Genomic DNA, 27,674 nt, shown 5'->3' with positions numbered 1-27,674 from the left:
GACAACTCTGATATAATTACTGGGGCCTGATGAAGAGTTTTTGCAAGGAAAAGGTTCAAAAAATTTTATGAGTGCAATCTCTTTCAATTCCTTACAAATATCAATCTACATCTGGGAAACATGTAGTAACATTAAAAAATAAACTATAATGAATCACATGAGAACGCAATGTGTTTAGTAGATATGTTTGTGTCTAGTTAAGTATCTTTCCATTTGGGAAAGGGATCTTGGTTTCTCATAAAGCCCCAACAAAGTCTTGCGTCACTACCAACATTGTTAAACATTAGACAATAATAAAAGTAAGGCCTTTAGAATTATGAATCAGAATATCAAAATGGTCAAACACTTAACTTGTCCATTGTTATTCTACCCGAATCGGTAGAAAAAACATTTGATTTTGCTTCTTTACTGCGATTTTTAATTATAAAAACCAAATTTTCTTTTAAAAATTAAAAACTTACGTGCTTACATCAACCCCACTTCTGAAGCAGATTAACTTTTCCGAAGCAGACAAAGTATTTGACTAACTCAATTATGTCCATTGTTTTGAAAAGTACTGTATCGCCATCTAGCGGAAATCATATCAGGAAAATAAGCCCGACTTTTACTTTTTTTTTGCGAGGGTTCCACCGTGGAACTTTCAGAAGAGAATAGTGTGATTTGAACAAAAAGCAAACGCTACGGTGGCTGGTTAATCTTGCGTTCCAGTTCTCTGTAAGAAGACAGATCTTTTGACGATACGGAAGGAACTAATTGACCAGCAGCTGCCTGGAAATCAATTGCGGATAGCATTCTATCTGCTTCGGATATCACACGACCTGGAATATGGTAAAAAAAAAATATTTCCAGTTGGGATGGGAAATTAATTGGAATATATAACAGGCGTAGTCGCCACAGAAAAAAAGGACAGGACTATTCCACCTTCATTTAGGAGTTGGATATTCCTTTCCACGTTTTTCAGCATTGCGTTAGAGCAAAGAGAATACAAATCGGCTCCAGTTAAATACTTCGGGAGCTCAAGAACAAAGTTTTCCAGATCAACCTGCGGATGCAACTGAAATCTTTCAGATAAGGGTTTACGGTTATTCTCTATTAGGCATAAAGTGATCTGTAACAGCGCAATGAGCTTTTGACCTACTTTCTAGTAAGGGCTTTCAAGACTGAAAGCTGATATTCCTTGGAGTCGTTAACGCTTAGAAAGAGAAGTTTGTCAAACCTATCAATATAAGAGCATTTATATTGTATAAAAAAAAACACGATAACAATCATTATTAACAAACCTTCCAGGTCTAAGCAGAGCAGGATCAATCAAATCAGGACGATTAGTCGCACCTATCACAAAAACCACAGCCGATTTGTTTATCCCGTCTAATTCGGCCAATAACTGTGAAACAACCCTGGGAAAGGACAATATACATTAGAAAGTAAAAATGGAACATTCTTAGGTAGGCGAGCAGGTTCACCTATCCATTACTCCTCCAGAATCACCACTTCGTCCACGATTAGGCGCCAGAGAATCCAACTCGTCGAAAAAAATCAAACATGGTGATGCTTGCCTAGCTGTTTGAAAAACATTACGCACATTTTCTTCGCTTTGGCCGACGTACATGTTGAGCAATTCGGGACCTTTGATGCTCAAAAAGTGCAAATTGCACTCGGTAGCTACAGCTGAAATATTTGAAAGTGTAATACAAAAATTTTTAACTAAAATGATCTATGCTATATTAAATATATTTATACCTTTCGCTAACAAAGTTTTCCCCGTTCCAGGAGGTCCATAAAGCAGAATACCTAAAGTAGTTTTAAATATTCATCGTTGCCTTTCATAGATTTTAAACCTTTTTTTTCGTTTTTTTTTAAGAACCTGATCGCTTTAGTCCGTTTTCAATAAGGCTTGGAAATTTTAAAGGAAGTTGAATAGTGTCCAGTAACTCGGTGATTATGTGCTGCAATCCACCGACATCCTCCCACCGGACTTCAGGAATTGTTGGGGCGTTCATGTTTTTGCTTTGCCAAAGGCGGACAAAATCTAGAGTGAAAGCATTTGGCATTTTTATCGATACAAGACTTCAATATGCTATACAGATACAGGAAAAGTACCTATGGCATGGTCAATGGAAGACGATGGAATCAAGGCAACATCGGAGATTGCACCATCCACCCTGAAATCAGCATGCCTGAATTGAATAAAATGTTAAGAAAAATGTTGAAGTAGTTTATTGGAAAACTTATTTACCTTGTAGCAATCGAAATGACGGCTTTCAAATCTCCTAGAATTCCACAATTTTTAAAATAATAATATAATTTTAAAACCAAAGTCTGCTGGTATGAATCTGGCAATTTCGGTAACAAATATAACCTAAGAGGAATCCGTGCATTCTTCGTGCTAGATCTTCCAGAGGTGTATTGACTAGCAGAGATCTTTCTTCAAGAAGCCACCGGAATGTAGTAATCCGTTGATCATCGCTCAGACTGGCAATGTTGATTTTATGAAGTAAGGCACCACACACATCCGGGGAACATTTATTCCTATCTCGACAACTCCCAACGATGAACAGCGGAGACTGTGAATCTGTTATTAAATTCATCTGAAGTTGGTGGATTTCCGAGACGAAGAATCGCAGAATTCGGAAATCCGAAACACTTCCCTCACGACTTTTACCAATAACCTTAAAAAAAAAAAAAAGTGATCAACTTTATTTTAAATATGCTCTGATGGTAATGATGCACTTACCTCAATATCTGTGAAATATAAAATAGCTGGAGAAACTTGACGGGCGTTTTCAAAAGCATTACGAATACGTAATTCGGAGGCTTTACTTGATTCGCCTAGAAGGCTAAGACAGGACACTTCGACGAACTCAAGACCCAAGGCATCCGCAACGCATTTTACAACTAAGCGTTTGCCAGACCCAGAAGGTCCAGTCATTAGGAATGTAGGGAGTGCAAGACAGGCGTTCCGATTCGTAAAATCAGGTGTGCCATGTGCAATAAAAGGGGCTATAAGTTTGTGTACGAAATCGCAATATCCAGACAAGCTGGGAGGGCGGTTTGATATGGTGCAATTTCTTATTTCCTCGAAAGTTGAAAATGACAATTCCGTTGGTATTTTCTTGAGTTTTTGTGTTAGAGAAAATTGTAACGAAGGTATACTGGCAAGCTGGAACAATGACGATTTTTGGTTTTCAACGAAATATCCAATATTCTTTTTTACCGACTTTGACGCATCAACTGAATGTACTTTAAACAGCAGACCTTTATCAACTTGAAACAGATCACCTGGCTGTAAATATTTTTTTGAATTGAAGAATTTTTTTAATTTTTCTACAATGTCACTGCTGGTTTGGCTGGAATTCAACAAGGAAACACGTGCAGTGATAGCTGATGGTATACTAGTTTGTTGTAGTGTTTCCGGAAATATCTGAATGGGTGATTTAGGTTTCATGACAAACAAGTTGTGATAAAGTTGATTACTGGCAAAACATCCATTATGTAATTTCCTGATTGGAAGGCTTATTGCACATACCCAACGGGCAGTGCAATATGGTGTTTGCACAAGTAACCACCTAGGTTGTTTTAAAACTTTGGGGAGAAAATCTGAACCAAAAATCAAAATATTTCCTAAATCCAGATGGGCATTGAAGCAGCCATGCTTCTGCAATACCCTTTTTAATAAAGCGGTCGGGACTTCATAGATTTCGGCATCAGTTTTCATCATAAATTGGCGAACAAGTCGCAAAAAATGACAGCTCGAGAAAAATATGTGCATTTTCTTCGAATCGATGCGTTTATCGCGGAATTTGAATATCAGAATTAGGCTATACGTCACTACCTTTACAACACTTTCAATATCACGCACACTCATTTTAGGACCGTACTTAAAATAATGTTAAGTCGGTTGGATCACTATGTATGACTGATAACTTTGATAAGAACGATTTGTGACTGAAACATGTCTTGGTATCCCAAATTCCCAATTTAAAAATAAATGAGCAGACGATCCCGAAACTAAAGCTCAGGGGACGAACTTAGGGAGCTCCTTTTTCGTCTGCTACTCAATTTTGTGAGTTTTCCATATTTTTCACGCCAATATTTCAGTCAAGATTTCGCCACGTGATTCTAAGACATGAGTATGAGCCTGCAATATCTTTTTCTCATATGCAAAAAAGCTCCTTTGTTCCTGTTTCCAGCCAATAGCACCACATCCCATAGCCATAGCCTGAGTTTTAGTTGTCGTTCCCCGCTTTTTCGGTTGCACAACCCAAAGCAAAAGCACGATATAATAGTAAGGTACGTACACTCACCCTTTTAGGGATCGCCTATCCCTAAAACCAGTGGGTGTTTACTGCGGGGTTCCAAAATTCTCCGCTAGGTTCGCTGGACTAGCAGGCCGATCAGCTACACGGGTGATAGGAAAAAACACGTTTTTCATTTATTAAATTTTATATTGCCAGTCAATGTGCGAGAAACGTAAATGCATTTAAGCTCCTTTTTCATTCCCGATTTTTAGGTACCAGATTCATTGATATAGTGTAATTTGGGGATGTGTTATTTATGTTTCAATTTCATCCTTTTTTGAAAATTGCGCCTTTCGCGATATTGCCTAGTTTTCATTTCATCGTTTTAGTTCAGTTTTAGCATAGTTAAAAATTATCTCGGGGATGAATCTTGACGAATATGATCGTCAATGAATCTTATTTTAGCCGAGAACGTAGAATACTAGACTAGAAGACTGGAACATTAAAGTAAATAAAATATTAAAACTAGACAATGCCCAATAAGTATTATTACTTATTATTATTACTTAAGTAATGTTGTGTTTATTGGTGCACAGCAGAGTAGTATACATCGCACTTTGCGGTGCAATAGCGCACTTTCACACAAGAGAGCCGCAAAGTTTGTGGTGCAATAGCACAATTTGCCACTAGAGGGCTGCAAAGTTTGCGGTGCAATAGATTTTACCAAGCAAAAGTAAACACAATCAACAGCAGACGACGCATCTGCAAAAATGCACGTGTGATAGGGAATTTAGAACGATTGTTTTAGTCTCCGTATCGGATCGATAGTAGATATTAATAGAGCTTTCTTTAATATTTTGTATGATATAACTCAAAACAACGTAGTTCTTTTTTCTGTTCGAGACGTATTATGGATTCTAATGAAGAAAAGTGTGACATTCTACGTTTACCTTCTGAACTGTTGCTCCTTCTTATGGAACTTCTGTCGGGAAAGGACGTTATAAACTTTTCCTTAACTTGTAGTCGATTCTTACATGTCTCGCGCAATTTTCTCAGGTAAAGAAGTTTCTTTTATTTAGAAGAATCATTCCTCTAGCTTCATTGTTTTTAGATTGCTTCGGTTTGAAAATTGTTGGATGACAGGAATCTCAGTTGGAGATTTCAAAGCACATCTGACCCTTAGTGTTGATCCTTTCCAGCTAACAGAATGTAGCTTTAACAATTGTTATTGGCTTCCTGCAATCTTGCTTCAAAACTTCATAAAAAAATGTGAAAATATAGAAGTGCTTAAAATTTCAGAAACAAAACTTAATTGTGGACATTTGGCACATATTTTTGGAAAGTGTAAAAGAATTACTCATCTATCAATGACATTATCCCATGATGACCTCAAGTTAACTCAAAAGAGTGGGAAAAATGTTTCACAACCATCCACTGATGTTATTCTCCAGCAAACTTGTCTGAAGGACTGCTATGACAGTATGCAGAAACTCATTCAATTGGAGTTAGTTCTGTTTCATTCATCTCTCAGAGAGTTGACAATATTTTTAAGGTATTCATAGAAAATCTGAAACTACCCAATATTTTCACTATACTGTACTCATTTTTATTTCAAAGTATAGTTTCTGTGACAACTTAAAGGAGCTTACATTGGTACCAGTAAAAGATCAAGATCCAAGCATCCACATGAACAGCCCATTCAGTGAGGTGAAAGGAAAATTTGTTTTGAATTCTTTGGTGGTGGTTAATATGGAAGAAGACAGTGGAGGGTTGCGAATACCCCAACAATCGTCAAAGCGTAGATATCAGGAGTATCTGGTTTTCAAAACAGATATGAGACATCTGAAAAACCACTGGAATGATGCTTCTCCCTGTCCTGTTATCAATGATAGGTTCTCTTCCTTAACGTTTAAACACCTGAGAATTCCAAGGGGAATGTTTGAAGTTTGGTGGATTGAAAAAAATGTACCTAGTCGCACAGCGAATTCGACCGATCGTGAATTAAAGGCTGATGGATGGTACATGAATGATCCACTAGAAAACATAGACTTGGAAAGCATCAGGAATGTGCGAGAACCTTTCCCGGTGTTTATAAAAAAAGGGTTGAAGGCCCCTAATGCTAGGTTGATTTCCTGCTTCTACTCTGACCAAGTAAATACGAAAAGCCAATGTCAAAAGTGGTTGGATTACTAATATTTAATTATTTTAGGGATTCTCAGATTTTTGTCTTAATCACCCTCATCTCAAGGCACTGAAGTTGAAGGCGCTTCCAGTATATGATGACTGGGGCAACGCCATGTTACAAACGAAGAATCAAGTCGTTGGAGAAGAATGGTATTCAAACTCTTGGGAGAATCTCGCTGGGCTCCAAGCTTTCTCCGTTGAGCCTTCCCTATTGGCTGTTGGTAATACTAAAACATCTACATGATTGTGCGGCTTAAATCAAAATTTGGGATTTAGATCACAAACGAGAGAGGCCAACGCGAAAGCGTAAATTTGGCGAGCCATTTTATAATGCTGCTGAATCGAACCCAATTGTACATTTGCCTGTCCTCGGAGTAGTCTTTAAAAGTTGTTTGCAAATAGAAGAACTAGAAATTGGGGTCTTCACAGACGTAAGTGAAACGTTTCGCATTGATGGGGAAGATTTGGCTCAGATAACGCAATGCAAACTGCTTAGGAAACTGACACTTGCTAGCTTTAATATTGTCGAAGGGGTATTTTTGGAAGAGGTAACAGTATTCTTTTTGAAATCTGTTCAATTTTAAAATCTAGTCTACTTTGAACATCCTTTTTTGCTTTATGGTTTCAAAAGGTATTAAAAGAATGTATTCACCTTGAGAGCCTAAGGTTGAAGAATCTCGGATCGCCCCTCCTGTGTTGCTATACGAAGCATCTATGCGCCGCGCTTCCCAGTGCTCGGAAACTAAATACATTAAGGTACGTAAGAAAGTGTTTAATTTTAAATTAAAAATTGTCTTCATTCCGCTTTCAAAGTAGCATCTTTCAGCGTAACATGGTTCCTCTGGCAAAATTGTTGGATTCTATCGAGCAATGCTCCGCACTTACCCGTTTGGGATTGGTTGCTCCTTCGGATGCAGCACCTTTCAAATGGTCTGCCGGTGTTCTTACTCAACGGGTCATTGAACTTTGCATGAAACTACAAAATCTGGTGGCCTTCTTTTGCGTTATGAATATTCCAAAATCTCACAAAGCTACGGTGATAAAACAGCTTCTACACGTGATGTCTCCAAGAAGGCCTAGTTTTTGTGTTGATATCCAGGCCTCGGATAAAAATAGTCTTGATCACGAGTCGTTTTCATTACCTCTTGTACACCGTGAAGTTCTAGTTCATTGTAATAGCCGAATTGGCGTTGTGCCTTACGACTTTAAGTCTTTCCTATTGTAATCATTCTCCAGCATAATGTTGACGATGTTACTCTTGAAATCTTCCCAAATCAAATCCTGGCCGACGAATTCCATTACTTCGTTTCGAGGGGGTATTCCTTATGGCTGAATATAAGATTACAATGCATTTCAACTGCTCAAACCCAGTATATTGATAGAGGATTAGCACTATGTACTGAACGACTCTACCAGTAGAACGGGGCCCTTTCTCGTAGAAGTCTGACGCCAATCTTTTTCCATTCAGTTGGTCGTATCCACAATTCTTGTGCCGATTCTAAACAAGACATGATTGCTGCCCCTTTCCACGCCACCATCGAAGGATCCATTTCCTTTGGCCCAACTATAATTTCTGTCTGCTCCGGTCGAAACTGAAAGGGAATTTGGAGTAACAACCTATTGTGCAACCACGTCGACAATCCCTCGAACTTCGCTCCACCTCCAACGAGAAGAATGCAAGAATACATTCGGCGTTTCATGTCGTCCGATGCTGGCAGAAAACCGAAAAGTTAATATACAAATTTCTTTTTTGCCAATTAAAATTTGTCAACTCACAACAACGCTCAATAGAATGAAGAATCGCTTGGTCTAGACTGTATAAAAGTTGCTGTTGGGGTAGATCATCAGGGGCTGCATCTGCGGCTAAACTATCAACAACGAGATCTTCTTCGCCTTGACCACCAGCATTGGTTGAATTGTCGATCGGGTCCATGGAAGCTGTCGAAGTGCTTTGGTTTTCCAAGGCCTCTTTGTGAGCCCTCCTCTACAACAAGGTGTTCTATTAATGATTTATCTCTTGGGAATTTGGCGATATAAAATGCGGGAGCATACGCTAGTCTCACGCAAATAGTTTGCATCGTGAGGATCCTCAGGATCCCCCGATGCATTGGCCTGGCCTTGGCCACGCTTGTCCTGTCCAGTTAATGCAAACACTTCGGTGTTAAAAAGCCCCAGAGGGGCTAACAGTAGTTCATCGCCAATCTTCAAAAGAAAAGGAGGCTCATAAAATGATCTAGTTTTTCTTTTATTAAAGATACCTTATTACCTTGATGTGGTAGCGAAGAGTGGCTACTCCTGGCCTTTCAACCACAAAGTTCACGTCCCTGAGACCACAGAAGTCCTAAATAAAACCTTTGAGGTGAATGCTCTTAACGTGATCATAGTAGCACAATTGTTTTTACGAGATTTAAATGGCAATATCCTTCTTTAATCCTTGTCAAAAGGGCGCTGTCTAGTGGGTGTTGTGGTTGGCATTCTTTATACGGGAAACCTGCACGCTGTAGTAAGTAGAAAAATGCTTGTGTGATGTCAGACCCCCCATAATCTAAACGAATCTGAAACGCAACGCATCATATAAAAACAGCGAGAGAAAAACCAGGAAATATAATATCGCCTACTCGGGTTGCTCTTTGCGAAAGCGCATCTTCAACGCAAGAAACTGATGTTTTCTGATCACCCAAATCGACCACGCAAGCTGCTCCAAGTCCTGCACCGAAAGTTGCAGCTACGTGATCTTGTACGAGAAAGCAGCCTCCAAATCCAAGCTGAATAAGTAGCAAACCGACTAACTCTTTAAGGAAAAGTCGATTGTAAATGTCAGGAATGACCAAAACAGCCCTGTAGTGCTTTGTAGATACAATCAAGCTTTGATCAACTAGGAATATATTTATAAAATTTACCTTCAATTCTGTTTTTGGGATTTCTAGCAAGTTTGTAATACAATGGCCCCAAATAGTTTCCAGATCTGCAAGAATGGAGCTCAAAGATCCACCCACACCAGAATGAATGTTCAAATCACCATGCCGAAAAGGAAAGTGAACATTAAATTGGTCATCAGAATGAGCATATAACACCTGGATATTGAACCAATTCAAAATAAACAAAGTAGAAGCAAGAAAAGTAAATATTAGACCTGATCTCCAATAACATAGTCCTCAACATCAGATTTTGTTACAAATTGTAACTTTGACACTGAACCTTGAATGGGAGTGCATTGTTTGTTTGCTAATGCTACTTGTTGGGTAGAAGTAGCAGGCCGAGGAGTGCCATCTGACCTGAGACAAGATTGCAAAGTTCCTCTCATAGACTGGTATGTTTCATCTACTTGCAATTTGTTTTCTTTAGACTAGAGACAAAAAAATAATATGAAGTTGACCATCTTTATTGGAAAAAGTAAATTATACTACCAATACTACTGTTGGAATAAGCACAGGATCCCTATGCAAAGGTCCTTTAGGTCGCCTTGGCCTGGCAATAGCGTGAAGGATGGTATGTGGATTGACGTCCGAAGCCCGACCAATCCGGAGATTTTTAGAGCCGGGATGAATTATAATACAAGTTTGAGCTTGTATTGGCTAGTGCATAATATATATGATGTATAATATATGAAACACACAACAATCTAATATCAAATATACTTCACTCTGGGACTGTTCTTGAGTAGCTGATGTATTCATCTGTATTTTGAATTTGGTAATATAAAGATTATAAACGAACAAAAATCCAAACTGAAACCGCTGAAACTTTTTCTGGAGGGCAAAAATTTTCTTTCCTGTCGACAAATTTTTAAAAAGTTGTAAAACCACGCCATCTGTAAATTTTTATGAAATCAGCTGGAAGGAATTACTTTCACTGCCACCACCAGGTTCCTATCCTCTGCTATGAGTGCTATCCCCTCAGCTCCAATGAATGAATGACAGTTGTTGTTATTGGGCCTTGTATGTACCTAGTCCCGTTCCAAACAATTTGGCGGATTCTACAGTTCGTTCATTGCGAAAGCACAGCGTCACTCGGATGATCTGACATGAGGGTAGATAGAGGAGTGTACACTTTAAGAGGATGGTTAGCTTTTGTGGCCTTTTTAGATTTTGCTCAAGCTCTTCGTTCTTGGCTCGACAAGGACGTATTCTTGGGGTCTTATTACAGCAATCAAAATTTCTCTATCAGCAATGAAGACAATCAAAGATGTATTCTAACTAACAGGTTTGACTATGCATGTGTGAAAGTTAACATCTTTTGATTGTTTTCAGTACCTGTACCATCTTCAACTGCAAGGCTCTTAATAGTGTACTCAGTTCAAAATGGAAGCATTCTTTTACTGAGTGCCTTTTGCATTCACCACTGGTCGTAAGTAAAAATTATGATATTTGCCTCTAAAAGAAACTTCATATTCATTTCTTTACTACTCATTTTTACTATTTTTTGTTTTTTATTTGTTTGTTTGTTCCAGGATGGCAGTAATGGCAATGTTTTCACTCTGTAATTATTTGTACAAAATATTTTTATGCAAAATATTTGTATGCAGCTGTAACTAGATTATTTTTATTACCTAGTGCTGAAAATGACATACCTGATACTTGAAGCACTGAAATTCAAAAGCTCTGCATTCAATTTTCATATAATTTTCCCAGTCATGGTAGATGGTAATGTCTCATTTCTCTGCAGTATTTAGAACAGAAAATAATAAGTTCCTTGCTTCAAATTGTAGGTATCACTCTGGTTGCTCTATCATTTTCTCCAAGATTACTAAAGAAAGAGATGTTGAATTACCAAGAAAATGAAGAGATCTTGAAACTGTGCAATGGTAAACCCATCTACCTACCACCAAAGAAGAAACGTACCTGAATGAGTCCAACTAAAACTAAATAATCTAGTCAACATCATGTGATAACCGTCAGATGATTGTGTAATGGAAGCGTGTTTTAACCGTTGTTGTTTGTTTTTTTCATTGCACGATACTGAAAACCTGTAGCTTCAAACAATGTATTTTTATTTTTTGGTTTTTGGTTTCCCACCGCGCTGACTGAGTACAACAGAAGTGAAGGGTTTCGGCCGAGCGGAGGGGGATGTCAAACAGAAAAAGTCACAGATCATTTTTTTGCGAATGGGAGAGCACCGTTAAGTAAATATGTATAGCTGACACTAAGTCGAAGGAAAATGGGGAGAAAAAAACAAAAAAAAACAAACGATATTCCGAAATCTAATAAGACCACAACACAAATACCAGTTGAAGTACATAAAATGTCTTCTGGGCAATAGGGGATTGACACGCACGCGAACAAAGTTACCAAAACTTATGGAAATGAGAGTCAAATAAAATGCAAAAATAAATAAATCAATAGATGTGTGTTTTTTAACAGCAGCAAAAGTGATGTTATTATCACATGGCAGCTGATGTTTTTCTGGTTGTACCTCTATAAACGCGCGTTTGGCATAAATTAAAGGACAAAGAAAAACAAAACATAATATAAAGTCATGAATTAAACAAGAAATGTATAACAAAAGTCAACATTGCGAGGGTTTTGAGGGGGCTACAACCGGCGAATGGAATAGAGTCGGCCCAATCGAAACAAGCTCAGTGATTTAAAAAAATGCATCGTTAGATAATAAAATCGTCAATATCGATTTCGAATTTGGGGTAGGGCGGGTAAGGGCATTGACTAGCGTGAATGAAAAAGAGACTAGAAACTATAAATAAAACCCAGACATCAGTGCTGTGATCTAGAACTTGTAAGTTGCGTGATGAAAAGCTGCCATTTTTGACGATACGAAAAAAAAAAAAAAAAAGGAAAAGAAAATTCTTAGGAGATGCGGCGTTTAGCGGCGGCTGTACGACGTGCCGTCACGAAACGAGACCGGGCGATAGCGGCGCAGCCTGCAATTGCAAAATAATAAGTAGAAAAATGATGTGTAATATTACAAACGGGTAGATAAATGTCTTACCTTGCGTCGAGCTCGCGAAGAGTGGGCGGATTGCCTGTAGGGGGATGAGGGGTGTAGTGAAACGGAAAGCGACTTGTCGACGGCACGAGCGATGGTGAAGATCGTACGCGACTGATTTCGTAGGTGCTGTTTAAAGCTGCTAAACCGCCAACAGACGGCGCCTGCGGAGATGGCCTTGATCGGGTATCCAAATATGATGGATGCGACGTGTAGGCAGCATCGGGAGCCGTAGCGAGACTGCTCCGATGGCGTAAAGTAGGCGAATGATGAGCCACCATCAACCCAGTCATATCGCTGCTTTGAGGACGATGAGATCGCCTTCGCTCGAATTGCAAATTGAGCTGAGAGTTGTCCGAAACATACTTTTCTACTCCTTGTCTCTTTCGACGGCCGGTCGAGGTCTCATCTTCCCGATCGTAGCGGGATCCTTTGCCGGCCGAGCCTGTCGCATCTCCGCCGCTCGCTTCTTCCTCATCTCCACCCGTTTGAGCTGCAGATGAGGTCATTTGTGACAAATAGCCCGAAACAAGACGTACTGCTTTCGAACGCTCGTCCTGCGAGTAGCGTCGCTGTTGTTCCGGCTGTTGCGATGCCAATTCGGTAGGTGGTGGAGAATGGCGAGGAGTACGCATCCTGCTAGAAGCTTGAAAAGCGGCACTTAAATCGTTTAAGTTGATAACGGAAATTTTACGACTCTCCTCATCCAGCTGCTCGCTCAGGACTTGATAATCTTGACGAATGCATTTATTTCCCTCTTCGTCTTCAGCGTCACCTTCTTCTCCATCATTCTTGTTCTTTTCTTCTTCACATTCCTCTTCATCGTCATTTTCGTCGTCCTCCTCTTCTTCAGTTTCTCCTTCTGCATCTTGGCTACGACGGCGATCCTCTCTGGTTCCATCTCGATAAAGACCGAGATCGCCCAAAGTAGGAGTTTCCAAATGTGGAGGGACAGGTGGCACCACTATGCCGATTCGACGCTGTTGCTGTGGCGATTTTGCGCCTTGAGCTGACGACAGCCGAGAGGTTTTCTCAGGCGAAAGTGATTCGTTATCGTCATCCTGAGTGATCGATTTCACTTCAAGCCGCTCAGTTTCCGGTTCTACCAGTCCCGTCATGGACGTTTTGCATGCACCGGCATTAATCGTTCCACCCAATAAGGCGGTTCGAAAGGTATCTTCATCTCCAGTCGGTTGGGCGTCATAGAAAACGGTCGCTTCTTCGACGATAGGCGCTGCAAGGACTACGGGATGCCCTACCGATTGATGAGTAGATACTGAAGCTGCACTTCTCTCGGCAGACGTTTCGGTGCCAGCCGTTGTAGCTACATAAAGAGCTGGGGTATTAGAGAGCTCCGTCGGCTGGTCTCCGGGAGGACGAGAAGTCGGCTGTTCCACCATGCGGATTTCTAACCGACCGGCGATGGCAGGAGCTTGAGAAGAATCATTTTGCGAATCCGATTTTGACTGTAACAGGGCAGCACTCGTTTGGCATAACATCCGGGCTGGTAAACTAAATTTTCTTTCGATTTCATCAGCAAAAGGATCGATTTCTTTGGTGGTTGACGTTGGTGTTGCAGCACCTTGCTTGACAGCAACATTCCTCATCATATCGACAGCATAGACGCAATCATCAAAAGCCGCCTGTTGCAACCGTGGTGGTTCTAAACCTGGGCGGATGTGTGACGATAATTGAGGATTACTCCAGGTTCGTGGCAGCCCTTCGCTAAAACAAGTCAGAACGTCAATAATAAGACGACGAAGGCAATCGGAAATAGAGTCTTGTTTACCTATTCAAAAGGGCTTGCATCGTGTTAGCTCCTTCAACGTCTAATCCGTCGAGGGTCGAGCCTTTAACTAGTTGGTTATCTTCACTAGTTAGACGTTCCGGTGGTCTTTTCGACCTCCTGGGCAATGTAGCAACGCAAATGGCTGTTTGGCCCGACGTGTTGTTGTTGTTCTGATTACTGTTTTGTGATCGTTCGTTGAAATATTGCGCTGCTGAATCCATGGCCAATGCATGCTCGTCTTGGTGATTCGGGCTGACTGCTCGCAACATGACAGGTGAAGTTGGGGACGAACCGTAGCCAAACATTTGCTGTTGCAGCATGGCCACACCCAGCCGGGCCAATGCAGGCAAATGTTCGGGACTTTGTAAGTGTTCGCCTTGCAGTTCATCGTCGGTTTCTTCCGAGTCGTCAAACTGCGACTTCCACTGGGAAGCTAGAGTCAATCCTGTCGTAAAAAGAGGTTTAATTTAATTTAATGGAGCTTTTTGATTAATATATGCAGTATATATAAATAATAAATTTACCTCCACCGGCTCGCGTCATCTGCTGAAGGGCCGATACGTTGTCATCGTCCATTACGGCACATTGTGTGTAAGACGTATCCCTATCACGTTCCCTATCACGATCCTTGATCTCTTTGCTGATCCGTACTCCTCGACTGCTACCTGGACTGTGATTGTGCGCATGCATGCTGTGGAAGCGGCGAAGATTCGTGCGTCCGCGAACGCCCTTTTCGGCACCTACACCAGAGGGTGATCCAACCATCCCAGGTTGGCCAGGAGCTATACCACCAGCCCTCCGAATAGCCGATGTTACTTGTGCATCCGTAACTTCGACGTCAGCCGGGGTGCTGGGCGACTGTGGGACACTGTGCGATGGAACGAAATTACGTGGCGATCTGGTGGTGACCAGAACGGTCGGCATTGAGGCCGACACGGCCAGCGGAGCAAAACCTGTTTCTGTTTCCACTAACCCAGTGCCCGATTCTTGGCGAGCAGCTGCGTCTGGGCTGTTTTCAGTATCCACCAGCGAGTCCGGAGTGGCTGCTTCCGCCACAAGGGCCCTCCGCGGTTGCCTCTCTTGAGTGAGAGGAGGTGGCACTACAGCATCACCTCCGCCTTCCAGTTTTCGTTTTTTGGGCGATTTGTCCTGGGCATTAACTTGTGCGGATTGTCCATTTACAGTGGCCGGAGATTTCGATCCGTCGCCATTTGTTGCTCCTTCCTTTTCGGGTGAAGCCATCTGTGCGTTTTGCAATGGAGTTCTCCTATCCACGGCGGTTGGCGCAGCAGCCACGGCGGCCACTACCATTTCGCCAGGATGCATATTCTCTTGATTATTCAATCCGATACTGGCTGCCAGTGGGTCTTCTCCCAGATTTTCGGTCGTTATATTTGCCGTGCCTGGATTAGTGATAATGCGCTGCTGCTGCTTGGATGGCACAGGCGCTGAAGAAGATGATGTAGTCACCGATTGCGGTGCCTCCGCAAGCTTCTCCCAATCATACGGGTCGCAATCGCGGACGCCCCGGCGTTTCATGCAACGTTCTAGCACTCCGGCAAGCATCTATAAATAACGAGAGCCGTTATCCATGATATACTCGTAGGCACTAAACTCAAGTCCATCCTACCAAATAATCTGGCTTATCGACATACTGCAGCGACTGAATGTGTTCCAAGAAACTCCTGAAGTCTGACGGCAAGTGTTTCAAGAGCAAACGGTGGTCATAGCGCTCTTTCATCAATCCCACCTGGAAATCCCAAAACACATTTTAGATTCAATAAAGAAACTAATGGATTTTAGGAATCCCTAGCGGTAATACGGTTTATACCTGTTCTTTATCTTTGATTTTCCTCCATGGAAGTTGGCCGTTAACGAATTCAACCAGCATGTAAAAAAGGGACCACAAGTCATCATGTCGGCCCATTTCCTGTTCGACGAATCGTGTCATCATTATGAGCAAAATGAACAAATCTAGTATTTTCTGAGTAATCCAATACTGGCATTACTTTGTTTTTATGGGCGTTGATCGATGCGTAACGAACGGTTCCTCGGAAACCGGCGGCTGAACGGGCTGGTCTTACGTCTCCTGACGCCGTCGTGTACTGGCGAGCCAGACCAAAATCCAGCATAAATACGCGACGACCTGTGTGTTGCACGCGACCCATGGCGAAGTTCGACTAACAAATTGAAGAAATGAGACAAATTATTAACGTTTTAGCGCCGGACTGGATTGAAACGGTCGTAACTTACGGGTTTGATATCGCGATGAAGAAATCCGACTTCATGGATGCTTTCTATGGCTTTGAGTATTTGCAAGCCCAGACGGAGGCTGGTCGATAAAGAAAATGCACCTCTGGGCTGGGCACGCCGTAACTCAGCCAAGTTACGACCTTGTAGCTGCATGACGACGTAATTGAACCGATCGTTGCGACCGCATCCGATGAAGCGACAAACGTGCTCCTTACCTACAGGAACGCACCGCAGGAAAATGTAATTACGAGGAACAACAAAGGGAGGGGGGAACGCGTGACGCATCAAATAGATCTTGTTATACGGACGTGACGAGAAAACGTGTCGTTCAAAATCGTTGTAGTCAAAAATTAAATAAAAACAGCCCGCCCCGACGTGTACATACAATGGACGGAAAGAGAGCCGAGTCGTTTGCACTAATGAAAACACACAATTTGAAAAAACGAAGGTAAAAGACAGAGGAAAACATGCAAATTGCAAATAAGAAGGAGAAAAACAAAGGACAGCAAGTGAGACAGACGACTATGGACAAAAACCTAAATTGATTTCAACCGTTTCTGATACGCACCTTGAAGCCGTTTGAGGACGGCCACTTCCATCTTCAGTACTTGTTTAGGCTGCTTGGCCGATTCCAGCTTGAGGGCTACCAGTTCACGAGTCACGAGGTCCACTCCTTCGTAGATCTCACCAAAACCTCCTCCACCGATCTTGCGCACCTGTGATGAAATTGGCCCGGTTTACGATTAAGCTTGAATTAACTGTGCGTGTCTAATTTTATCGCATAATAGTCCAAAAGTAGATTATTCGGTGTTGAGAATGACACATACTTGAGCTGCTATGTAGACAGATTCAAGACACACTTTCATCCACATTCTGGCACAGCATCTTTTTTCCTATTTTTGCCGTCTTTATGTAGTACTCGCGTCCTCATTAGCGCTAATGAGTGTATGCGATTTTCGCTTTTTCATTACACCGAGAAGGCGAGGACGGGGGAAAACGGGAAAGATCAGGAGGGCAAAAAATCCAGACAAGAACGAGTGATGATAGGATGCCCGGCCAAAACAAACCGGGACGCAGGCGCACGCAGTTTTTGAAGTATCGATCAACCCAAAACTAGTGGGGCAATTTTTGTGTTTCCGAGTTCTAACGCTAGTAATGTACGTACAGTATTTGGAATGACTTGGCTTTGACGATTCCCTTGATGTTAGCCCCCTTTCCGCAATAGAAACAAACAAGTGTCCTTCATATGATAATAATAAGGTCAGCCGATTGCTAGCGGGTAGATTAGGAAGACATCGTAACACTACATGAAGAATAGATCGGATTGAGTCCAGCACCCGAGAGGGGAGTCAATGCCAAGTTTTTGCGCATGGAAGCACAACTAGTGCGGAACAAACACAATCAAAAGAAAACAAAAGAACTCGATGAGTAACCCTTTTTTGTTTTGTTTTTTTCAGTGGTTTACTACTGGCTTTTCTTCCCGACTAGGTGGTGGAAAGAGAAGGGGCTAGCTGAATACAAGCGCAAAACCTGATGCACGATGTAACATGTTGCGCTCATCTTCCAATCAAGCGTCACGCTAATTGCCACGCCGCACGACTGGATTTACCGGTGGCCTTGTGACCTCATTAGAACGGCTACACACACACACACATAAAGGAGCTGAAATTAGGAAAAATGACTCGCAAAACAGTACGCGAGAAGCCAAAACTGATTTGCAAACTGGGTCAAGTTCGACCAAAACATCTCGCCCTTCTCACATGCCATGTCCATTTTTCACGTCGAACAATGGCAAGCTCAAAAGTAGGAGCAAGTTTTCTCTTTGAAAGTGTGAAAAAAAAAAATACTACGTTGACTTGTTTTTGGAGATCTTATGAGATCCAGTTCAAACCAGCCCGTCGATGTAGCCGCAATACTTTAGTACTAAGCACAGACAGTTGTGTAGGAGGGAAGTCGCGTGTGTGTGCCAATTTATTTTAACTGGCTGCGGATAGCCGCAAGACGTTGGTGGCGACGAAAGCCACGTGCTATTGGTAAAGCTGTCCTCCTCTCACTGTCTCGTCTATAAACGAAAATTTTACGGAACGGGACCGGAAGGTCGGCCCAAAATTACCATGCGTAGGTTGACCTACCCACCTTCCGCCCTCATTGTGATTCAAATCCAGACAAGCCTGAACTAATGCAAATTGAGGTGGATGATAAATTGAGGCTCTTTTCTATCTGTCTCTCGAAAGGCTTCCATTACTGTATGTCCAACCCAGCATAGCATTCGGATAATTTGAAAAGTACGTGTTTTTTTGTTTTGTTTTTTTTGTACCTGACGTAAATTGCAAAGTTATAAAACAAAAAATAGGGAGAGAAAGACGTACCACTTTCCAGCGCTCTTTGACAACATGTCCGGGTTGAAGTAGGTCTTCCGTGGCCATGGTGATGTGTCCGTTAGTTTGTTTAGCAGGGCGTGCTACACATGGAAGTTGCAGGAGATTTGGTCTCTTGGGTTTACGCGTTTCTACCAAACTGGCGGCACTTTGACTTTTTTGGCTATTTTGCCCGTCGCTGCTGTGATCGGCGTCGTCGTCGCTGCTACCACTGGACGAGCTGCTAGTACTATGCAAACGTACGGCTGCTGTTGTTATTGCTGCGGCAGCTGGGCGTCGGCCAGCAAGAACGCAACCGCTGCTGCTCGACTGCGAGAAGCCGTTGACTAGGAGGGAGAATGCCGAGATTTTGATGCCGCCCAGCCCTGTGGCGGAAGCTGCGACTGATCTGACGGATGATACTGTCGCCTCGTCAACCGCTAGCGCCGCTACGTCTAAGCAGGGACTGGGTTCCGCCGAACTAGCAACAAGAAAACAAAATAAAAAATATGAAGAGAAACCAATCAAAAGCCGGGCATACCCCCACAAACGGGGGTCACAATTCGGGACTACTAGTGACGTGAGGTGGGGTAAGCGTAACACGAAAGAGACAATGGAGCATTGTCACGCCGGGTGCTGTATGGTAGTATACTGTAGCGGGCAGTGGCCAAACTAACCAGCTGCGACTGATTTATAACTGCGACCACTGCAATAAACAACTGTTTTACACACGATATATGGCCGTTGGACTGCTGAAGGGCAAAAGAATAGAAGAACTGCTTGTTATCGCTTCTAAAAACTGTACATAAAATCATGCAAAATACGTAAACTAATAAAACGGTGGGGAGGGCGACCAAAAACAAGAAGAATGGAACGGAGACGAGGAAGGGGGCGCCCCCGGAGATATTTTCAGATTGCGGTCATCAGCTTCAACAAACAATCACGACAAAAGAGAAAACGAGACGTTCATGTTCGTTGCTGCTCCACACCAACGGGCATATAGCCAACAACACGCACGCATTCTCACGCAAGCAGGCAGGCAGGCAGGCAAGGAAGCAAGCAAACACACAGTTTGAATTAGATAGACTCCTGTTGGTATAAATACATCATTTGAAAGAGGCGAGCGCCAATTCTAGCATCGGCCAGAGACTTCAGTGGCTAACTTTGTCGACTCGACTTCCTACTATATTCAACCTTGAAATACGTACTAGCCCGTTCCTTTCAACAAAACAGACCGGAGGGAGAAATGGCCCAGGATGGGATGTTTGGATCGATCAGAACAGTGGCGAAAGCCGTCTAGTAGAACGGATTCAAGGTGTGCTTGCGAACCATCGCTCTACGTGTGCAATAGAGTTGGGGAAATCCGAAGATGTATAAACACATAAAAAGCCACACGATCGGTCCTATTTTTAGTCGAACAGATCGCACCGACGAGACAGATACTGACTCTGCCACTTTCTGCTCAGTGCTCCACCTTCTTGACTGACTGAGATTCACTAGCTCTTTGAGACTGATTGAATCCTAGGATCACTCTTCACCATTTTGTTTTTCTTACTGAACAAGAAGGAACAAGAACAGCTGCACCATACAGAGGAAAATTGCCTACTGGGGGTTTCGAAAGGGAAAATTATTCATCACCCACTTGACTGCTGCTTATCCAGTTATGAAGACCTAAAAATTCAAATTCTCTGATTGGAAAAGAGAGTAGTACACGATAATGTTCACTTCACAAGTTTCTCTGTCCTGTTCAGAAATCCTGAATAATAACAAGCCTCAAGCCATACACTTTCGATGGCAGACGTCATACCCCCACCGAAAAAAAATCAGTCAATGAGAAAACCCCAGCTTGCCCTCCAACAAAGCACGTATACACGAATCCTGAATCATGACGTTTGCTAAATCGATATCTGACTAACAAAGACAAATTACATGGGAGAATACTAGGCTGCACTTGAGGATAACATTTCTTGATAACCAGATAAAATTTATTTCAGCTTATTCTTACCAGTAGTTAGGCAGAAAAGCATACAACAATGCGCCATATTTGTGGCCCGACCGTCTCTCTCTCTCTCTCTGCGGCTGAGCAGACGAAACAAAATTTCCAAAAGAGAATGGGATCACAAAAATCGATGATACTAAACTATCGATGTTTATATCACTCGCGATTTTTTATCAATTAACGGTCAACGGACCTTTTCTTCCGTGTTTGTTACATGCAAAGCGGATAGGAAGGGAATTACCAATCTCAGGAAAGTGGAAAAATAATTATATTTAGTGTTAAATGTTTAGTGCTTATTTACCACTGCATTATCTCCCAGCGCATGTCGGCTAGGAGACTAGCCGGGCGACTAGGAGACTGAATGTAATTCGCCAGCGCGCACACTCCGTAAGTTTTCTATCTTGTTCACCTTTCGAAATATATATACGATGGTTGGTTGATATTTCCAATCCGATGACAATTTTCACCCCTCCCTCATTGTGTGAACTATAACTGATTTGACGATAATACGCGACCAAGCTTTATCGCTAGGAGTAAAAGACTGAAGGAGGTTTAAAAACGATCACCAGGTCGGCTAGCCAGATCCTTACAGACTGAACGCTCGCTGTGTTTTAGCCGGTCTCTTGAATACGGCCTCGCCTGTTCTTTTTGTTTTTTTCTTGGCTCTCAACACTCACGACAAACTCGAATTGCTTGTTTTGTTTTCTCTAGTTCTTAATTCTCTTACTGTAGCATTTTACGCCACGGTTGCCGTAGTTAGTATTTTTGTGCGGCAGTTTAATTTAGACTCGAGTGTTATTTCGATAATTGTCTAGAAACCGTCCATATGCGGTTCGTCATTCAACATCCGTTCTGTTTAGTTAACCACCTGCCGCCCGATAATTACATGTACCTACGATTTTGTAAAGTCTAGCCTACGATGTTTTCGATCTAAATGTTAAATATACGCGCTGTTATCTCCGTACATTCGCAATCTAATAATAGCATTAGATTGCTTATTTTTTCAAGGATGTTGCGTATTCGCGTGCGTGGATGCCACGTAGGAACAAACTATCTTCTTTCGATTTCAAAATCCTGTCCCCATTTTTATCGTTTGGTTTTTTTTTCTAGTCTAACTGGGCCGATAACTATGATGGAACAGGAGTTGAAGGAAATGCGCAGTGCTATCGCAAAAAGACTAGGGCAAACCAAAAGACTGAGTACCATGATGGTTGTCTCACTATTGTTTACCTTGCTCTACCTTAAAGCTCTACCGTCCAACCCAGTAAAAACTTGGCTAAATCACAATATCTTTTCTTAGAATATAAGATGTAACTAAAAATATACACGGTTTCCGCTCGCTTGCTTTTGCGTAATGTATTCATGAAGTCGATGAGCCAGCACTTAAGCAAATGGCAGAAACGACTTGTTTTGTTTGCCGTCGATTGACATGCTTGACTCGAACTGATATATTTTCAAAGCCGAGGTTTGCAAATGTTTGAAGAACAAACCACGAAACCTGTTTAAAAAGAACAACAATCCAAGGAAAAAATAGAACTTTCTGGCTCCTGAGTTCATTCGATAATCATGCAACGTCGGTTTCAATATTAGGCGGGAAACGTTGTCTCATCGGCTGTCAAATATCGGCCAGTGTGAATTTCAAGTTGAGATCGAGTAACAACAATGGCTTCTTACTCAGGGAATCTAACGCAATTGAGCGACTTTCTCGGAACAGCGGACACCATATCAGAGACGGAAGATGCCGAATTTTTGTCTGCTTCTGAAGCTGTTAAGAAACTCGAAGAGGTCTGGAATGGTTTGACGTGCCAAAAAAGTATTGTTTGACGTTGACATTCTTCATTATTCTCATGTCAAGAGCTGGCTGAATGAAATGCTTGCCCCAGAATTACTATCTCCACAGACTGAACTAGTGGACTGCCTTTTAGAGCAGACCAAGAACATGGAGGAAAATTTAATGGCCATTTCAAAATCAGATTTTCGCTTTGCTCTTCATAGAATGGAAGTATGTAGTATTGGGATACTACCCATACATGCACTTACATGTCATTTCCATTGTCAATTATTTTTCTACTGATATTTCAGGTGGAAAGAATCAGATACATAGTGACATCATACCTTAGAATACGACTGGAGAAAATAGAGAAATTTCTTTGCTACCTACTAAACAATGAAAACAAAAGACAACGAAATGAACCAAGTTTGCTGACTGAAGATGAGCTGAAATTTGCCCAAGAGTACTATTTCTTTTCTTTATACCAACTTTATCTAACTTTTTTTCCCCCTCTTCCACAGATTGAGTTCTAATACAGAATCTCACCTCAAAACTCTTGGACTAAGGCATATGCCAACAAACATGCGAGACATCAACACCCAAAAATTCATGATAGCTCCCAACCGAGATAGCTATGTTTTTGCACGTGTAAAAGATGATGCGCCATCGGTTCTTGTTAGCGATGGAACTAGCGAGTAAGCTTTGTAAACAATCCAGCTTTTATTGCATGTGGATTTATATATGTTTCTTCCTTTTTTTTTTTTAGAGGAGAAATGGAAGTGGAGTTGCTGAAGAACTCTCAGCATTTACTTCCTTACAGATCAATTGCAAGCTTAGTGCAAAATAATGTTGTGAATCTAATGTAAATTATAGCATTACTTAATAGTACCTTTTGAAAAAGAAATTCGTAGACAAATACAAAGAAATGCCGAAATATTTGAAACAAAAGGTGGCGCTGAAAACCGAATTGTTATTGCAAACTCATTGGATCCGTCTGCTAACTTGTCGTAATTTGTCCTGGCTCTTGGGGACTTCAGTTATTAAGCTTCGATCATAAAGCTTACATCCTGTTACGGCAGAACGGTATTGTGGATCTGACAGTCTTTAGTAGAGTTTAGTTGTCCAACACCTTTAATGTACAGTCTGACGTAACTTTGCGCTGCAACTTTGTAACAAGCATGGCTGATAATTTTGGTAATTTTCGTCGATCGTCTTACTTGTGTAATGTTTCTCAAACGTCAATCTCATCTGGGTACATAGTAAATTTCTAGACATGTTGCTAACTTTCTTTTTGTTGATTTTAGAATTTTTGTTTAAATTTCTTGTCATCGGCAGTGCGGGAACGGGAAAATCCTGTTTACTACATCATTTCATTGAGAAAAAATGTAAGACTAGAAACATTCTTAGTATAGTACTAGTTGACAATCATGACAACTCATTGAAGAGTAAAAATTTTTTAAAGTGTGTTCTAAGAACTATTACAGTCAATTTAGTTACACCATAATGTGTTAAGTGAAATATCTTCTGAAATGATTTACAGTTCCATTGTGTTTGAATCACTTACCTAATATCAACCTAAAAATAGCAATTGTTCCAAATTAACTTTGTTTGTGCTTTTATTCCAGTCAAAGAAGATAGCAGTCATACCATTGGTGTTGAGTTTGGTTCAAAAATCGTCACAATAGGAGGGAAACAAGTGAAGCTACAGATATGGGACACTGTAATTACATTAACTTTACCGTAATGGCAAAAACATTAAATCTACTATATGTTTTCTATTTTAGGCAGGACAGGAGCGATTCAAGTATACAATGTCTCTTCATTCACTATTTCCAGTTCAATTTTTTATCATTTTTATGCTACTCAAGGTCTGTTACTAAAAGCTATTATCGAGGAGCGGCTGGAGCTCTTTTGGTCTATGACATCAGTTCCAGAGAGAGTTACAATGCCGTCGGGAACTGGCTCACCGATGCACAAAATTTGGCAAACCCAAACTTAGTCGTTTTATTAGTTGGAAATAAACGAGATTTGGAAGAAGATCGACAAGTCTCGTTTTTAGAAGCTTCTCAATTTGCTCAAGAAAATGGTAGGCATTGACTTTTACCCTATGTCCATATGTAACTGAATTTTTTAAACTGTTTTCTTAGATCTGATGTTCTTAGAAGCCAGCGCCTTAACGGGGGAAAATGTTGAAGAGGCGTTTCTTCAGTGCGCTAAAAGCATTCTCTCTAAAGTTGAAACAGGTAATTAGCTTGGTATCTACTTGGGTTCTTAAAACTCATATTTGTTTCCACTGATATGAAGGTGAGCTAGACCCGAATAGGTTAGGCTCAGGTATTCAACATGGTGAAACTGCAATTAGAAGATTCCAGCGTCAGTCATCGTCGACACCTTCTATGAATACACCCTCATGTTCGGGTTGCAAAATCTAGCATCGTCTTAGATACCGTCCAGACATAGGCAAAGAAGTTTTTCACATTCCAGTGTATCATTCGAAAAACAACCATTTATAAATAAGGACAAAATACGCGGTATTAATATAATGTTCAAATCAATGACGACTAATTGTAATAAAAATTGAAAGTTTAACGTTTCTCCTCTACATCCTCGATTTCTTCATTTTCAAAGCGACTGTATCCTTTATGGCTGTCTGAGAACAATTTCAGGGCAGTTAGCTCTGATACTTTTGATGGTTCTTCAGGTTTAAGGATTAAGATAAGAGGTGAAAACAGTAAATTGAGGACGCCAATGCAAAGCATAAGACGAGGAAATCCCAGGGATTCTACAAGGACACCGCCTAAAATAGGACCTGTTGAAAGAAAGTGGTTACCCAGCAGCTGGTAAGCTTAACATTAAAAAATGATTAGCTTACCCAGGCAATAGGCCAAGCTGACGGCTGTTTGACCTAAAGCGAAAGTTCTGCCGTACGATGGAGCAGTAGGCAAGTCGTCCGTTATGTCTGTACTTGGATGTCTATCGGCCAGTGTAGCCAACAGAGGTACGAGCGACGCATCTACTGCACCTATTCCGATTCCAATGCCAAAATGTGGACCAGTCAGGTAAATAATGGAACTAGCTAAAGGTACCTGGGCAATTAGAAAAAAAAAAATCAGTTGCAAAATAGAATTTGATTTGCATAAGCTCCTTAAAAGTGCAAGTTACCAAAGTGCAAGAGATACCCAAGATTATCACAGACAGCATTGCTACTTTCCACCGGCCAATACGATACGCTAAACCACCCAGGAAATGAGTGGTTAGCAGATAACCGCAACTGTCGGGAATAAACACGGCCCCAAGTTGCCATCGCTGCAGCCACAAGCATTTTTTCGGTATTGAACTGTGCAATTTTTAGATTAAATTTCTTTTTACTTCAGGTTTCATTGTCTTCATGAGCCAAAGAGGCAAGCAAGGTTCCAACAGAGACATGACCGATGTGGTGAGGAATATGGCTCCAATCACGACGCCCAGAATCAAATTGCGTTGATTAGCATATTGGGAAAAGCAAGGCGCAACAGGTTTTTGGCTTCTTGGAAAATTATCAGAGGAAAAGCAAATGTTTTCTTCGATCGACTCTTCTTCTTTCCACTGTTGTTGGCAAAAAGTGAAACGTAGCGCCAACAAAAATGCAACTGCAGTAAATTTTCAAAGGTTAGACAATTATTAACCTCTCAATTAATTTTCACCTTACCTAGCAACATGACGGAAAGAGAAGTAATTAGCAGGAATGGAACAGTTTTTCCAGTTAGGTGGTACAAGAATCCAGCGATTGGATACCCGAGCAGGACTCCGACAGCTCCTCCACCCAAGGCTCGGCCAATTGCTTCACTCCGTTTAGTCTCTTCGTTGTAAGTGGATGCCACCAACCCTAGACCTAAACCATTTATTAAAATTTGAAATATGTCCAAGATACAAAAGAACATTTCAAATGAAAGATTATGCAACCAGCAATGGTAAAGCAAGCGGAAGTGATGCCCTGCAGAGCCCGTGCCGATGACAAGACCTCATAAGATCGACCGAAAGCAAAAAGCAAAGAGCATAAGATCAAATTGATGGTGCCAACAAGAAGAGGTAAAGAAAATCCTTTTCTCTGAATGACGATGGCGACTAATGGATTGGCAACCAGCTGTACTATTGCTTTTAGCGAAAGCAGGAATCCAAGCCGACTGTTATCGCCTACTTCGGGCTGATAGCCCCGGCCAATGTGAAAATGCTGAGCAGACGACTTTAACAGATTATACAAGCTGGATTTAGCCAGTGTTTCGTTGCTGGACTGGATTCTGTTGCCCAGAATGCCGTCAGTTTCCTGTATGGGATCTTGGTGTACAAAATGCGGCAGAATCGGAACTACGATTAAAGAATGGATTGAATTAAGTGTAAAATTCGTTTCGAGAGCTATCAATATGAAACCAACCGACAGCCGTAAGTAAAAGATTGTCCAGCAAAAGAGCAAAATAAACGCTTAACAGAACGCATTTTTCAGTAACGATGCGTTCTCTAGCGAAAAGCTCCTTCATCTTGACTATTACGTTTACGTCTTCCGTCAAAGCTGATCTGTGCAATGGGACTGGGGCTTCCGACTACGTGTTGCTCATGTATTTATAGCAACTGGTGGCATTATCTTGCACAGCTAGCCCCGACTAACTGGCATAGTCCTCCGATGGGCAATAACTTGATGAGGCGTATTAAAGGCTCAATCCGGATTTTCGGGACCTGGTTATCGTGAGCGGAGCTTCTAGCAGTCAACCAACCAAGTACGGCTGGGTAAGTGATACGAGCAGACGAATAGAAACAACTTTATTAGTTAAAGCAGAGTTTTCATACGAGCCTTCCTTGGCAATTAAGGCAACCTTTCAAGCATGAAATGGAAAGACTTATTTTTATATAGGCCTATAGAAATCGTGTTTCAACGTGTTGCTAACCGGTTCAAGTTAACGGGTACTTCAGATGCTGAACAGGCTCTGAAACAGGAGAGACTAACTATAACCTTAGCTCAAAACCAAGTCAAAACGAAAAAGATCCATGTTTTCAATAGGCTCTTGAAATAGGAGAGATTAGCCTTATTAATGTTTCTAAACGAAAACCAAGTCAAAACAAAACAGGTTCATGTTGTTCACGAACGCTGTAATAAGGAACCACACGTGCA

General features: G+C 41.5%; 8 protein-coding genes across 14 annotated transcripts; 4 read left to right on the top strand and 4 right to left on the bottom strand.

The window, feature by feature from the left end:
* Window positions 1–48: 48 nt before the first annotated feature.
* On the bottom strand, window positions 49–4,258 carry LOC116917912 (peroxisome assembly factor 2). The gene is made up of 11 exons (XM_032923524.2): window positions 2,735–4,258; window positions 2,360–2,669; window positions 2,237–2,270; window positions 2,101–2,177; window positions 1,865–2,029; window positions 1,741–1,791; window positions 1,464–1,668; window positions 1,281–1,397; window positions 1,139–1,216; window positions 922–1,061; window positions 49–818 (listed from the first exon to the last, which is right to left on the bottom strand). Exons 1-11 carry the CDS (start codon window positions 3,863–3,865, stop codon window positions 679–681), a joined length of 2,448 nt encoding a protein of 815 aa, XP_032779415.1. The 5' UTR covers window positions 3,866–4,258; the 3' UTR covers window positions 49–678.
* A 608-nt stretch (window positions 4,259–4,866) lies between these two features.
* Window positions 4,867–8,203, top strand: LOC116917914. 4 transcript variants are annotated; one of them, XM_045169773.1, is made up of 7 exons: window positions 4,867–5,294; window positions 5,350–5,790; window positions 5,861–6,389; window positions 6,448–6,643; window positions 6,699–6,853; window positions 7,054–7,178; window positions 7,239–7,788. In XM_045169773.1, exons 1-7 carry the CDS (start codon window positions 5,149–5,151, stop codon window positions 7,645–7,647), a joined length of 2,001 nt encoding a protein of 666 aa, XP_045025708.1. In that variant the 5' UTR covers window positions 4,867–5,148; the 3' UTR covers window positions 7,648–7,788. The 4 variants fall into 4 exon arrangements, with proteins under 4 accessions (XP_045025708.1, XP_045025709.1, XP_032779422.2 ...); XM_045169774.1 differs by lacking the exon at window positions 7,239–7,788 and adding an exon at window positions 7,891–8,203 and having other exon boundaries at window positions 4,871–5,294; window positions 6,699–6,970; XM_032923531.2 differs by having other exon boundaries at window positions 4,875–5,294; window positions 6,699–6,970.
* LOC116917921 (actin-related protein 8) lies at window positions 7,774–10,394 on the bottom strand. The gene is made up of 11 exons (XM_045169775.1): window positions 10,270–10,394; window positions 10,061–10,194; window positions 9,830–9,997; window positions 9,556–9,768; window positions 9,323–9,496; window positions 9,041–9,268; window positions 8,825–8,977; window positions 8,689–8,763; window positions 8,475–8,624; window positions 8,199–8,406; window positions 7,774–8,133 (listed from the first exon to the last, which is right to left on the bottom strand). The coding sequence occupies exons 2-11, from the start codon at window positions 10,097–10,099 to the stop codon at window positions 7,832–7,834; spliced, it is 1,710 nt and encodes a 569-aa protein (XP_045025710.1). The 5' UTR covers window positions 10,100–10,194; window positions 10,270–10,394; the 3' UTR covers window positions 7,774–7,831.
* Window positions 10,395–10,446: 52 nt separating this feature from the next.
* LOC116917941 lies at window positions 10,447–11,353 on the top strand. The gene is made up of 5 exons (XM_032923569.2): window positions 10,447–10,609; window positions 10,673–10,769; window positions 10,873–10,901; window positions 10,976–11,065; window positions 11,131–11,353. Exons 1-5 carry the CDS (start codon window positions 10,447–10,449, stop codon window positions 11,265–11,267), a joined length of 516 nt encoding a protein of 171 aa, XP_032779460.1. The 3' UTR covers window positions 11,268–11,353.
* A 38-nt stretch (window positions 11,354–11,391) lies between these two features.
* LOC116917905 (tau-tubulin kinase homolog Asator) lies at window positions 11,392–21,346 on the bottom strand. Of its 3 annotated transcripts, none has more exons than XM_045169767.1 (11): window positions 21,062–21,346; window positions 18,774–19,242; window positions 16,973–17,120; window positions 16,405–16,619; window positions 16,161–16,331; window positions 15,983–16,081; window positions 15,782–15,901; window positions 14,676–15,717; window positions 14,152–14,596; window positions 12,366–14,087; window positions 11,392–12,297 (listed from the first exon to the last, which is right to left on the bottom strand). In XM_045169767.1, exons 1-11 carry the CDS (start codon window positions 21,082–21,084, stop codon window positions 12,240–12,242), a joined length of 4,512 nt encoding a protein of 1,503 aa, XP_045025702.1. In that variant the 5' UTR covers window positions 21,085–21,346; the 3' UTR covers window positions 11,392–12,239. The 3 variants fall into 3 exon arrangements, with proteins under 3 accessions (XP_045025702.1, XP_045025704.1, XP_045025703.1); XM_045169769.1 differs by lacking the exon at window positions 21,062–21,346 and adding an exon at window positions 20,767–20,893; XM_045169768.1 differs by lacking the exon at window positions 21,062–21,346 and adding an exon at window positions 19,867–19,886.
* Window positions 21,347–22,342: 996 nt separating this feature from the next.
* Window positions 22,343–23,493, top strand: LOC116917936 (DNA replication complex GINS protein SLD5). The gene is made up of 5 exons (XM_032923562.2): window positions 22,343–22,545; window positions 22,616–22,762; window positions 22,843–22,994; window positions 23,053–23,226; window positions 23,298–23,493. The coding sequence occupies exons 1-5, from the start codon at window positions 22,423–22,425 to the stop codon at window positions 23,395–23,397; spliced, it is 696 nt and encodes a 231-aa protein (XP_032779453.1). The 5' UTR covers window positions 22,343–22,422; the 3' UTR covers window positions 23,398–23,493.
* A 67-nt stretch (window positions 23,494–23,560) lies between these two features.
* LOC116917935 (ras-related protein Rab-4B) lies at window positions 23,561–25,124 on the top strand. 2 transcript variants are annotated; one of them, XM_045169777.1, is made up of 7 exons: window positions 23,561–23,725; window positions 23,836–23,916; window positions 24,157–24,251; window positions 24,316–24,335; window positions 24,400–24,617; window positions 24,679–24,774; window positions 24,836–25,124. In XM_045169777.1, exons 1-7 carry the CDS (start codon window positions 23,710–23,712, stop codon window positions 24,961–24,963), a joined length of 654 nt encoding a protein of 217 aa, XP_045025712.1. In that variant the 5' UTR covers window positions 23,561–23,709; the 3' UTR covers window positions 24,964–25,124. The 2 variants fall into 2 exon arrangements, with proteins under 2 accessions (XP_045025712.1, XP_045025713.1); XM_045169778.1 differs by lacking the exon at window positions 23,836–23,916.
* Window positions 25,005–27,330, bottom strand: LOC116917924 (synaptic vesicular amine transporter). Its single transcript, XM_032923544.2, has 7 exons — window positions 26,943–27,330; window positions 26,474–26,875; window positions 26,220–26,402; window positions 25,901–26,160; window positions 25,694–25,837; window positions 25,404–25,617; window positions 25,005–25,340 (listed from the first exon to the last, which is right to left on the bottom strand). Exons 1-7 carry the CDS (start codon window positions 27,043–27,045, stop codon window positions 25,117–25,119), a joined length of 1,530 nt encoding a protein of 509 aa, XP_032779435.1. The 5' UTR covers window positions 27,046–27,330; the 3' UTR covers window positions 25,005–25,116.
* Window positions 27,331–27,674: the final 344 nt, after the last annotated feature.

The sequence above is a fragment of the Daphnia magna genome, linkage group LG2 (assembly GCF_020631705.1).
Source record: "Daphnia magna isolate NIES linkage group LG2, ASM2063170v1.1, whole genome shotgun sequence".
NCBI lineage: Eukaryota > Metazoa > Arthropoda > Branchiopoda > Diplostraca > Daphniidae > Daphnia > Daphnia magna.
Note: the sequence above shows the minus strand (reverse complement) of the source record. Positions and strands in the feature narration are given on the sequence as shown.

Bases quoted from the DNA above. Each gene is read 5' to 3' on its own strand.
- LOC116917936 (XM_032923562.2), top strand. From the start codon at position 22,423: ATGGCTTCTTACTCAGGGAATCTAACGCAATTGAGCGACTTTCTCGGA. The intron at 22,995-23,052 runs GTACTATTTCTT...CCTCTTCCACAG, and splicing joins GAGCTGAAATTTGCCCAAGA to ATTGAGTTCTAATACAGAAT. The intron at 23,227-23,297 runs GTAAGCTTTGTA...TTTTTTTTTTAG, and splicing joins GTTAGCGATGGAACTAGCGA to AGGAGAAATGGAAGTGGAGT.
- LOC116917912 (XM_032923524.2), bottom strand. From the start codon at position 3,865: ATGAGTGTGCGTGATATTGAAAGTGTTGTAAAGGTAGTGACGTATAGC. The intron at 2,030-2,100 runs GTACTTTTCCTG...CTTTCACTCTAG, and splicing joins TTCCATTGACCATGCCATAG to ATTTTGTCCGCCTTTGGCAA. The intron at 1,792-1,864 runs GTTCTTAAAAAA...AAACTACTTTAG, and splicing joins AAACGGACTAAAGCGATCAG to GTATTCTGCTTTATGGACCT.
- LOC116917924 (XM_032923544.2), bottom strand. From the start codon at position 27,045: ATGAAGGAGCTTTTCGCTAGAGAACGCATCGTTACTGAAAAATGCGTT. The intron at 26,161-26,219 runs GTAAGGTGAAAA...AATTTACTGCAG, and splicing joins TCTTTCCGTCATGTTGCTAG to TTGCATTTTTGTTGGCGCTA. The intron at 25,341-25,403 runs GTAAGCTAATCA...TTCTTTCAACAG, and splicing joins CAGCTTGGCCTATTGCCTGG to GTCCTATTTTAGGCGGTGTC.
- LOC116917935 (XM_045169777.1), top strand. The intron at 24,252-24,315 runs GTAATTACATTA...TTTCTATTTTAG, and splicing joins AGCTACAGATATGGGACACT to GCAGGACAGGAGCGATTCAA. The intron at 24,775-24,835 runs GTAATTAGCTTG...ACTGATATGAAG, and splicing joins TCTCTCTAAAGTTGAAACAG to GTGAGCTAGACCCGAATAGG.
- LOC116917914 (XM_032923531.2), top strand. From the start codon at position 5,149: ATGGATTCTAATGAAGAAAAGTGTGACATTCTACGTTTACCTTCTGAA. The intron at 5,295-5,349 runs GTAAAGAAGTTT...CATTGTTTTTAG, and splicing joins GTCTCGCGCAATTTTCTCAG to ATTGCTTCGGTTTGAAAATT. The intron at 5,791-5,860 runs GTATTCATAGAA...TTCAAAGTATAG, and splicing joins GAGTTGACAATATTTTTAAG to TTTCTGTGACAACTTAAAGG.
- LOC116917921 (XM_045169775.1), bottom strand. From the start codon at position 10,099: ATGAATACATCAGCTACTCAAGAACAGTCCCAGAGTGAA. The intron at 9,998-10,060 runs GTATATTTGATA...ATTATGCACTAG, and splicing joins AAGAACAGTCCCAGAGTGAA to CCAATACAAGCTCAAACTTG. The intron at 9,497-9,555 runs GTCTAATATTTA...TTCAATATCCAG, and splicing joins ACTATGTTATTGGAGATCAG to GTGTTATATGCTCATTCTGA.
- LOC116917941 (XM_032923569.2), top strand. From the start codon at position 10,447: ATGAGGGTAGATAGAGGAGTGTACACTTTAAGAGGATGGTTAGCTTTT. The intron at 10,770-10,872 runs GTAAGTAAAAAT...TGTTTGTTCCAG, and splicing joins TTTTGCATTCACCACTGGTC to GATGGCAGTAATGGCAATGT. The intron at 11,066-11,130 runs GTAATGTCTCAT...TTCAAATTGTAG, and splicing joins TTTCCCAGTCATGGTAGATG to GTATCACTCTGGTTGCTCTA.
- LOC116917905 (XM_045169767.1), bottom strand. From the start codon at position 21,084: ATGCGCTGGGAGATAATGCAGTG. The intron at 14,088-14,151 runs GTAAACAAGACT...GACTTGTTTTAG, and splicing joins ATGCAAGCCCTTTTGAATAG to CGAAGGGCTGCCACGAACCT. The intron at 12,298-12,365 runs GTAAGACATTTA...TTGCAATTGCAG, and splicing joins CTTCGCGAGCTCGACGCAAG to GCTGCGCCGCTATCGCCCGG.